The sequence below is a fragment of the Pristiophorus japonicus genome, chromosome 6 (genome assembly GCF_044704955.1).
Source record: "Pristiophorus japonicus isolate sPriJap1 chromosome 6, sPriJap1.hap1, whole genome shotgun sequence".
In the NCBI taxonomy this organism is placed as follows: Eukaryota; Metazoa; Chordata; class Chondrichthyes; family Pristiophoridae; genus Pristiophorus; species Pristiophorus japonicus.
The window spans coordinates 56,991,149-57,002,438 of NC_091982.1; the positions used below are offsets into that span (position 1 = coordinate 56,991,149).

An 11,290-nucleotide genomic window follows, 5' to 3' on the forward strand; every position below is an offset into this window, starting at 1 on the left:
CCATGTAATATGGACACCAATCCCACCCCGCCACCCCCAACCAGCAATTCCATTGCATACTGTCACCAGATGGTATGGGGGGGACAGACATAGAAGCATAGAAAATAGGTGTAGGAGTAGGCCATTCGGCCCTTCGAGCCTGCACTACCATTCAATAAGATCATGGCTGATCAAATGAAGCGAACACAAATATACAGAAATTGCAGAAACCCGGGATTGAACCAGGAACATTTAGATCTTCAGTCTAACACTCTCCCAACTGAGCTACTCCAGCCCGATGCACCCATAACTCACCACCCCACTGTCCCACATCATCAAGGACCAAGTTCGCACTCGCCATTAGATCAACAACAACTTGCATTTATATAGCGCCTTTAATGCGGTGAAACATCCCAAAGCGCTTCACAGGAGTATTATGAGACAAAAAATTTGACACCGCGCCACACAAGGAGAAGTTAGAGCAGGTTGGTCAAGGAGGTCGGTTTTAAGGAGCGCCTTAAAGGAGGAAAGAGAGGTAGAGAGGTGACGATGTTTAGGCAGGGAATTCCAGAGCTTGGGACCGAGGCTACAGAAGACACACCCACCAATGGCTGAGCGATTATAATCAGGGATGCTCAAGAGGGCAGAATTAGAGGAGCACAGACATCTCGGAGGGGTGTGGAGCTAGAGGAGGTTACAGAGATAGGGAAGGGTGAGGCCATGGAGGGATTTGAAAACAAGGATGAGAATTTTGAAATCGAGGCGTTGCAATGTAGGTCAGGGAGCACAGGGGTGATGGGTGAACGGGACTTGGTGCGAGTTAGGACATGGGCAGCTGAGTTTTGGATCACCTCTAGTTTACATAGAGTAGAATGTGGTAGGCCAGGCAGGAGTGCATTGGAATAGTCAAGTCATGGGCTAGACACCTAATGCCACTAGCACAATAGGGATTGGATGTCTAATGCGATTAGACCATGAGGGATTGCATTTACACTACACTAGGCCAATGTGAATTGAGCACATTGAGACGAGACCAAAAAGTACAGGACAAACATCACAATGAAGCAAACACAGAGATTAGCCTGACAGGGCCACTAGTCCATCAGAAAGCACATTTACCACCAACAAACTGACAGGAATCAGTCACAAAGTCAATAGACCACAAGAGATCGACGCATGGCATCACTGAGCCAAAATAGATCCAACAGACTTTTTCTAGTAGGCCTCTCAGGCATAAGCACTCAATGACACCAGGTCAACAGAGATTGGGCACACATTGCTACTAGGCTACCAAAGATCAGACATATGTTCATTATTTACCTGCAAGAGACTGAATGACCTCCACTTGACTGCTATGACACAGGCAAACACTCTTTACGAGCCCACCAGTGATAATGGACACATTCCTATAAAACCGCTCCAAACAAAAACAAGAGCCAATCTACCAACAAAACAAAGCCAGTGAGTAACAATGGAAAAGTGTTAAAAGAACAATTACTTTTGGGACATTCTCAGGCAACACCTACAAAAAAAGGTGACACTTTGGCACAACCTACAAGATTTATTTTATTATTTTAAGCAGGGTTTTACAGCTCAGAAACTAGCCGCTTGGCCCATCGGGTCCATGCCGGCGTTTATGCTCCACCGCGAGTCATGCCAGCACAGAGCATGCTCAGAAGGAGACAAGTCAACGGAGCGTGGCTCCGCGCCCATGTGCCGCCATTCTTTTTAAAGGGACAGTCCAGACATACATAAACCTGGTCAAATCGAGATTTTTTTTCCACAATAGATTCAGACCCTGTCCACTTCAGAGCAGTTGGCTTCCCGGGCCGATTCCAAGCAAATTCTACCAGTAACCCCTCTGCGGATGGTCGCGATCATCGGTTGAGCCCCATCCCCTCCAATAATAAGGCATTATCTTCAATTCATGGCAAATCCTTCAAATGAACATGTTCTACAGACTCAGGCATTAATTGTATTGCATATTAACACTGGAAATATTACATGAAAATGATGTAGATATGACACATGAATGTATTTCCCACCACACAGAGGCATTAATATCACTTTCACAAAATTACAAGCTCGCGTTTATCTGTGAAAAATGAACAAATTCTCTGTGTGTGTGCTGAAAGTTTTCAAGCGTCCTCAACTATTAGTATTCAAGCATTTATTATCCAGCTAGTTACAAATTTATAATTTGCACTCCAAGGGTATAGCTTTAAGCCATCGAAGATTTGCCTTTTTAAATAAAACATATATATGTCGTATGATGACCTGAACAACCCAGCAAGGTACCCTCAGTTAATTGGAAACATTCATTCATTTTCCACTCAGGGACATCTAGCAGCAAACTTAAGTCTGTCAGTGCTGAGGGGCACCGGTGTCTCTGGTGCGTTATATATATACACACACATACAGATCTCGCAGAAAATCAAATACAACCACAAAGGAAATCTTCCAGCAAAATCAGTGTGGCAACATTGTAGACTCGCACTGACGCCAAACGAAAAAACGCTGCAGTACACTAGTCTTTCACAATACTCGCATCCGAGGCAGGCACCAGTGGGAGTGAAGCCTGTGCAAAAAGGCTTGTGCTAAAGCATGAAGGAACCTTATTCAAAACAAAGGTTTTTTTTAAAAAGAGAAAGACACACACACACAAGAGAGAGCGAGAGAGACCTACCACGATTGCTCCAATTCCCAGTCTCTGAAGAAGTCAAACTCGAAAAGGTCCATGTCAGCTTGCAGGGCAGATCCCTGGAACTAGTGTCCCTGACAGCAGTGGGTTTGACTGGACATACGGCGACTGTTGTGTGAGAACTGTAAGCGTACTGTACGTGCCGACTGGCTGGCTCTCGCAGTGAGAGAATGCTGGCTGGCTGTCTTAGCTGTGTGCGAGGCAGTCTCAATATCACACACACACACACACACAGAGGGGGAGGTGGAGCTACAGACAGCAAGAAGCCATGAAATGGAGCCAGCCAACTATCCGCAAAAGGATCTGGTATATCTGGTATATACAATAACAACAACAAAAAACACACACCATTGCACAGTTTAAACTCCACCCCCGTCAGAAACAGCTGTTTGCAGGAGATGCCTATCTTTAACCTTCCTGCATTTTTATCACTCAGGCTCTTCCGCATTCAATGTCTTTGCTCCTCGTTCCTTTTGCATGCCTGTGGTTCATATCCCACTCCATGTCCCTCCCCACTGAGCAGGGCAGGGGATGAGTGCAGAAGTGAGACTCACAAGGCAACTGTGCACAAGTTGCAGGCATGGTTAAACATTTCCCCCTTCCCCTGCACTGGGATGGGAGGGAGTGGGGGCTGAAACACCTTGGAACTGGCTCCCAGATGTGGCACCCCGGGGTCCATGCTCACCAGGGGACCTGAACGTCACCTAGGTGTACCCCCCCCTCCCCAACTCCCCCAGGGGCATCAGGGAATCAGATGCTCCTGCCAAGACAACAGGGAAATCAGACGGGTGGGCACCCAGCAACTAATCCATCAGGGATACCAGCTGGATTGACAGTATCGCATCAATTATGTGAGAGTCGTGGGGGTGGGGGGGACACGCACACAGGCAGAATCATTTAACTCCACAATTTCTTTGCGTGTGGCAGCACAAAGTGTGACATTGCCTGGACTTGGTGCACATCCCACTGCAGAGATAGGAGTACAAAATCTGGGCTGACACTCCAGTGCAGTGCTGAGGGCATGCCGCACTGTCGGAGGTGCTGTCCTTCAGATGAGACGTTAAACCGAGGCCTTGTCTGCTCTCTCAGGTGGACGTAAAAGATCCCACGGCGCTATTTCGAAGAAGAGCAGGGGAGTTCTCCCTGGTTTCCTGGCCAATATTTATCTCTCAATCAACACAACAAAAACAGATTATCTGATCATTATTGCATTGCTGTTTGTGGGAGTTTGCTGTGCACAAATTGGCTGCCGCTTTTCCTACATTACAACAGCGACTACACTTCAAAAAGTACATCATTAGCTGTAAAGCACTTTGGGACGCCCTGAGGTCATGAAAGGCACTATATAAATGCAAGTTCTCTTTTTACTAACTAACTAGTACTGCACTGGATAACTGACCACCTGTGTGTCGCTGCCTGTCTGTCATTGTTTTCTTAAAGGGGTCTCCTTGTCTGAAAATAAAGGGGCCGACACCAGGACAAATTCAGGTATTCGCAAATGAACCGCAGCCATTCCAATCCAGGCCACTTCCGGCAGCGTCTGTGAGGCAGGCTGCTAATCTTACGGATGTGGAATGTGGAATACATTTGGCATGCGAGAGGTAACATCTGGACCAACAGCCAGCCACCATTGGCTATGCAAAAACATCGAAACAATTCCAAACTATGGTCGCTCTCCTTATCGGTGAGGGCTGTCTGTAACCATAGCAACCACCCTTTGCGATGTCTATCCCCGACACAGCGCCATGGGAACTGCCCCGTGGCCTTGTGGGGGATTTTGGCGCAGCATACTCGACACACAACAAAACATAGCAGTGGGCCACCCCTGAACTGACTTTCGGTTTTGATATCTAAATGTGACAGTACATGCATTGTATAAATAGAACGCTGCACCTAAAGGCATCGAGACTGACAGTCATCGCACTTGTGAAAGAGGCACGTGACACCTCCGGATATTTAGGGGCACATTCAGAGTGTCAGCTGTGGCCCAGTGGGTAGCGCTCTCGCCTCTGAGTCAGAAAGTTGTAGGTTCAAGTCCCCACTCTAGGAACTTGAGCACAAAAATCTAGGCTGACACTCCAGTGCAGTACTGAGAGAATGCTGCACTGCCAGAGGTGCTGTCTTTCGAATGAGACGTTAAACAAGTCCCTGTCTGCCCTCTCAGGTACACATAAAAGATCCCATGGCACTATTTCGAAGAAGAGCAGGGGGGTTATCCCTGGTGTCCTGTGCCAATATTTATCCCTGAATCAACATCACAAAAACAGATTATCTGGCCATTATCACATTGCTATTTGTGGGAGCTTGCTGTGCGCAAATTGGCTGCTGCATTTTCTACATTACAACAGTGACTACACTCCAAAAGTATTTCATTGGCTTTGAGACCTCCGGTGGTCATGAACAGCGCTACATAAATATAAGTCTATCTTTCTTTCTTTACGTTCGGTAATTTAGTACTCCCAATGCACAACTTTGTGTGATGGGAGCCTCATACTGGGAACAGTGTCAGCCGTACCTCAGTGGGGAACACTCTTGCCTCTGAGTCAGAAGGTCGTGTGCTCAAGTCCCACTCCAGAGACTTGAACACAAAATCTATCCTGACACTCCAGCGCAGTGCTGAAGGAGTGCTGCACTGTCGGAGTTGCTGTCTTTCGGATGAGACATTAAACCGAGGCCCTGTCTGCCCTCTCAGGCGGACGTAAAAGATCCCACGACACTATTTTGAAGAAGAGCAGGGGAGTTATCCCCGGTGCCCTGGGACCAATATGTATCCCTCAACCAACATTGCTAAAACAGTTTATCTGGTCATTATCACATTGCTCTTTGTGGGAGCTTGCTGTGCGCAAATTGGCTGCCGCGTTTCCCATATTACATCAGTGACTACACTTCAAAAATGTACTTCATTGGCTGTGAAGTACTTTGGGACGTCCTGGGATTGTGAAAGGTGCTAAATTAGTCCAAGTTCATTCTCCTTTTATTTCTTGGAAGTCGAGATTGGCATGTCACATGCAATATGCCAGCCAATAAATGCCATGTCATGCAGAGTGTGCTGACTGTACTTGAATTTCCCAAATGAGCTCCCTCTACGTAGAACGCCCGCACTGGGAGAAATAATCGCAACACGTTGCCCACTACTGTATTCACATTGTTACTGTAATTGGAATGTTTTATTAAAATGATAGAACTACCGCAACAAGTGATTGCAATCTGTAATATGATCATGCAAAAACCATGCAGGCCTTCAGCAATAAAAAGAGAATTTGCTCAATAGTGGGGGATGAGTAAAAATTATTCCGTTGCCAGGTGCCAATACAACCAGTGTTGCTGGAAAGTGACTTGGAAACATGCCATTGCTTGTCAATTACCAGAAGTGGCCACATGTCAGGGAACAAGGCAATACCAATTTTCATTCGTATAGCGCCTTCAGCAATCGCAACGTGCATTTATGTAGTGCCTTAACATCCCAAGGCGCTGCACAGGAACATTTTCAGACAGAATTCGACACTGAGCCACACAAGGAGATATTAGCGACAGGTGACCAAAAGCTTGGTCAAAGAGGTAGGTTTTAAGGGGTATCTTAAAGGAGGAGAGAGGGAGGCGGAGAGGTTTAGGGAGGGACTTCCAGATTATTTTGGAGGAGGCTTTTAAAGGCGGAGGCTGAAGTGAGCAAAGCAGCAAGGTTTCAAGAGAGAGTTCCACAGAGGCAGCTGATGTCTTCATGTCACTTACAAGTGACTCAGGCTGTAACTGCATTGTAACAATCATGTAATAGCACTGTGAGTTATAAAGGATCTACATATGTTTAATATTTATGATGTCATGTGCGATAGGTTGAATGTATTTTTGTATATTATTAATATTTAATCTGTCTTTTTATTTTGGCAGTCCCTGTATGACTGTGCTGCGATCATGGAATTATATTTTAGACGTCGCTAGGGCTTGTGGGAGGTCCTGTCGTAAGCAGACGAGTGTTTGAATTGCAGTCCCGTGGTGACGCAGCGAGGGTTAGAGAGGGATGTGGAGCCTCCTTGAGGCTCAATGGATTCCTGCTCCAGACAATGAACATCAAGAAACAACATCCTTAAGGGGAAACACAATGAATATCTTATGAGAAGATTGTCTATTTTCTGTACAATACTGGAACAATGGTTCACCCCGCCCCCCAACACCCCCAGCTTATCACCAGAGCCCTCTCAGCGATTCCACCTCCAGCAGAGAGCAGCATCATTTGGAGTCTCTCGTTGTCAAAGGCACATTAGCATATTATTTACACCCTGGATTGCTCTTCATTGCTGCAGGGAAGACACAGCATTAACCCTTGACTCCCAAGGACTGAATGTGCTATCCTTGCATCTTAGCAATGTGTACGGTAGCATGGCAGAGAGGTTGCTGGACGAATAATCCGGGGAGCGTGAGTGCAAATCCCAGCACCGGAGTTTTGAGAATTTAGAATTCAGTTTCCAAGCAGTAAAAGTCACCATGAATCTGTCGGATTATCGTGAAAATCCCATCTGGTTCATGAATGTTCCTTTGAGGAAGGAAACCTGCTGTCCTTACCCGGTCTGGGCCTACATGTGGACTCCAGTCCCACACCAGTATGGTCTACTTGAAGTGTAGTCACTGTTGAATGTCCATTTTCCAGAGATGAGGTGGATCTGTCAAACTGGAACTTGACAGATCACAAGTTCTGCGCATGTGCATCGCACATGGAATCATGGAACTCACGGGGCACTTCTGCGGTCATTTGCCCCAGAAAATCCGGGCCCCTGTTTTTTTTTCAGACTTCTGAACATCCTCGTGCGGCCATACGCACGTCCAAACATTGTCCACCTGCTCAGCCCATTGCCTGTGCTGCCCTCCACCTATTGATGCCCCCTTGTCTGACCCCACAAGATGCCCCCCAAAGCTGGCACAGCATGCACCACCAACTGAGTCACGGCCGGGCCTCAAACTGGCTTCACTTGCGCAACGGGTGAGCCAAAGTCGTGCTGCGTCGCTCGTGCCCCGCTGTGTGGAGACTTGCCCAAGGAAAGGTACAACGTGTTTGCTAAATGTGGTGCTAACTGTAGCTCAATGGGTAGCCTCCTCACCTGTGCACCATGAAGGTTGTGGGTTCAAATCCCACTCCAGAAACTTGAGTGCAAAATCTAGGCTGACACTCCAGTGCAGTGTTGAGAGAGTGCTGCACTGTCGGAGGTGCCGTCTTTTGTATTAGACGTTAAACCGTGGCCCCGTCTGCTCTCTTAGGTGGATGTAAAAGATCCAATTGCACTATAGCAAAGATTCCAGTTGGCTGACTAACATTTATCCCTCATTTAAAATCACTAAAACAATTTAAATGGTTAATTATTCCATTGCTGTTTGTGGGATCTTGCTGTGTGTAAATTGGCTGCTGTGTTTCAAATCTCAATGCTGAGAGGGTGACGAGGCCAAGCGCAGGCATCAGAAGGAGCACGCGGCAAACCAGTCCCACACACCCCTTCCCTCGACGAATGTATGTCCCACCTGTGACAGAGTCTGTGGTTCTTGTATTGGACTGTTCAGCCACCAAAGAACTCACTTCAGGAGTGGAAGCAAGTCTTCCTCGATTCCGAGGGACTGCCTATGATGGAATTACTACAGTACATCAGTGACTACACTTCCAAAGATCTTTATTAGTTGTAAAGCACTTTGAGAGATACTGAGGTCATGAAAGGTGCTATAAAAATGCAATTTCTTCTTCTTAAACATGAATTTATATTTGTGTTACATGAATTAACAAAGACATAAGATACACTATAGCAAAACCTCAGTTTCACTATTTTATCTATGTCCATAATAATTGATCTCATAGAAATTAGAGGAAATTTCAAGGCTAGCTAGCATCCTTAATATTTTGCAATAATATAGGATTGTTGACTGATTTATTTTTTTTAATTTTATGTTTTATTCGTTGCCAATCTTTCCAATTCTTTGTCAGATCAACTTGTCAGATCATAAACGCCAAAGGTCACCTTGGGCCCATTCAAGGATCACTCTGCGCCAATGTTTTTGCTCTTAACCAAAAGGCCTAGAGCCACTGCACCGTTCCTGGAAGTACTGCAATACCAAGTTCGTGCCATGGAGGTGGACGGGTCAAGCCCCCCACCCACCTCCTATTTCCAAAAAGCATAGGAGAACCACCTTCCTGATCCAGGGAGAACCACTTTCTGGTCATGGTTACTCCCCTGTCAGGTCAGGTACGCATGATCTTAGCCAAAAGGCCGAGAAGCGATTGTTGACTGATTTTTAAAAAAAAATTCGTTGCCAATCTTTCCAATTCTTTGTCAAATCACAAACGCCAAAGGTCACCTTGCACACATCAAGGATCACTCTGCGCCAATGCTCTTAGCCAAAAGGCCTAGAGTCACTGCACCGTTCCTGGAAGTACTGCAATACCAGGTTCGTGCCATGGAGGTGGATGGGTCAGGCCCCCCACACACCTCCGTGGAGGTGGATGGGTCAAACCACCCCACCCACCTCCTATTTCCAAAAAGCATAGGAGAATCACCTTCCTGTTCCAGGGAGAACCACGTTGGGGTCATGGTTACTCCCCTGTCAGGTCAGTTACGCATGATCTTAGCCAAAAGGCCGAGAAGCGATGACTGATTTTTTTTTTTTAATTTTTCGTTGCCAATCTTTCCAATTCTTTGTCAAATCACAAACGCCAGAGGTCACCTTGCACACATCAAGGATCACTCTGCGCCAATGCTCTTAGCCAAAAGGCCTAGAGCCATTGCACCGTTCCTGGAAGTACTGCAATACCAGGTTCGTGCCATGGAGGTGGATGGGTCAGGCCCCCCACACACCTCCGTGGAGGTGGATGGGTCAATCCACCCCACCCACCTCCTATTTCCAAAAAGCATAGGAGAACCACCTTCCTGATCCAGGGAGAACCACTTTGGGGTCATGGTTACTCCCCTGTCAGGTCAGTTACGCATGATCTTAGCCAGTTTGAGGCCCGGCCGTGACTCAGTTGGTGGTGCATGCTGTGCCAGCTTTGGGGGGCATCTTGTGGGGTCAGACAAGGGGGCATCAATAGGTGGAGGGCAGCACAGGCAATGGGCTGAGCAGGTGGACAATGTTTGGACGTGCGTATGGCCGCACGAGGATGTTCAGAAGTCTGAAAAAAAAACAGGGGCCCGGATTTTCTGGGGCAAATGACCGCGGAAGTGCCCCGCGAGTTCCATGATTCCGTGTGCGATGCACATGCGCAGAACTTGTGATCTGTCAAGTTCCAGTTTGACAGATCCACCTCATCTCTGGAAAATGGACATTCAACAACAACAACAACAACAACAACAACCAATGCAGTCCACAATAGATTGTCACAGAAAGTCAAGAAATATCAACCAAGTTTGCTTTCAACAACAACAACAACAACTTGTATTTATATAGTGCCTTTAATGTCCCAAGGCACTTCACAGGAGTGTTATGAGACAAAAACATTTGACACCGAGCCACATAAGGAGAAATTAGTGCAGGTGTCCAAAAGCTGGGTCAAAGTGGTAGGTTTTAAGGAGCGTCTCTGTCATGTATGCAGACCATGTATACTAACTGTATAGTCACATAAGGTGTGCCACCAGAGGGCACTGCGGTGGAAGACCTGAGGGTCACCTGTATAGGTGTGCAGGGCTCAGTATAAAAGGCTGCCCACCATGCTTGTGCCTCACTCTGAAGTTACAATAAATGGGACTAAGGTCACAACAGCTCAAGTATAATACTAGACCTAATGGAGTCATTCATAAGAGTATTAAAGACGTAACAGTCTCGAAGGAGGAAAGAGAGGTAGAGAGGTGGAGAGGTTTAGGCAGGGAATTCCAGAGCTTAGGGCCTAAGCGACAGAAGGCACGGCCAACAATGATTGAGCGATTATAATCAGAGATGCTCAGGAGGGCAGAATTAGAGGAGCTGGCGCTGGGTTGGGCTACAGCCCAGTGAATGCCCATGGAACACGTCTGGTAAAAGCGGGTTAAGACCTTGTTTTAGCAGCATAAGAGATTAAATAAATATGAATTTGTTTTTAAAATTATTTGAACATTAAAAAAAGCCTTTAAAACCAGTTTAGTTTATTTTTAGCCCCTTTAAAATGTTTCAATTTATTTTTCAACAAAAAAAATTGTTTTAAATGTTCAATTTAATTGGATTTTAATTAATTTTGTACATGTATTGATTTATGTTTTCTGTAACTGCGGTGTAGTAGTGCTTTTTAGGGGATTCCTATTCATGCTTATGGGGGTTGCGTACGTAAATGGACAGGGGTCAATCCAACCCTTTCTGATTGGTTGGGCTGACCCATGTGATCCCAGGAGCGCTTGCGAACCGCGTGACTACCTGGGATACGTGGGCCTTTGCGCTTGCGTACGCGGAGAGGCCCAGGAACTCGAGTGTTCGAAGCTTCGGACTTTTCTTGCTGTTCAGAGGCATCCAACTGCAAATTAATGGCCCAGGGAATATTGGGCTGATTGGGACAGAGGGGATTGACTGGGAAGAGGAGAGGTTTGAGGCCCAACACAAGGTAAATCAAACCAAACTGTGCTCTGTGAGAGCTGCAATAAACTTCAATTTTAAACAGTGATTTTTTTTTTACAG

At 46.4% G+C, this 11,290-nt stretch overlaps 1 protein-coding gene, 1 non-coding gene and 2 pseudogenes across 2 annotated transcripts in view; all 4 read right to left on the reverse strand.

Annotated features, from left to right (window-relative positions):
• aff2 (AF4/FMR2 family, member 2) overlaps window positions 1-2,858 on the reverse strand; it is a 569,269-nt gene extending 566,411 nt beyond the window's left edge. The window contains exon 1 of the mRNA XM_070882879.1: window positions 2,666-2,858. Coding sequence (XP_070738980.1) covers window positions 2,666-2,718 — 53 coding nt within the window. The 5' untranslated portion in view covers window positions 2,719-2,858. The remainder of the gene's footprint in view (window positions 1-2,665) is intronic.
• Window positions 202-274, reverse strand: trnaf-gaa (transfer RNA phenylalanine (anticodon GAA)). Its single transcript has one exon. It is a non-coding gene; the product is annotated as a tRNA-Phe (tRNA).
• Window positions 2,859-8,733: 5,875 nt separating the features above from the next.
• LOC139266342 (U2 spliceosomal RNA) lies at window positions 8,734-8,934 on the reverse strand (annotated as a pseudogene).
• A 129-nt stretch (window positions 8,935-9,063) lies between these two features.
• Window positions 9,064-9,301, reverse strand: LOC139266362 (U2 spliceosomal RNA; annotated as a pseudogene).
• Between the last annotated feature and the right edge of the window lie 1,989 nt (window positions 9,302-11,290).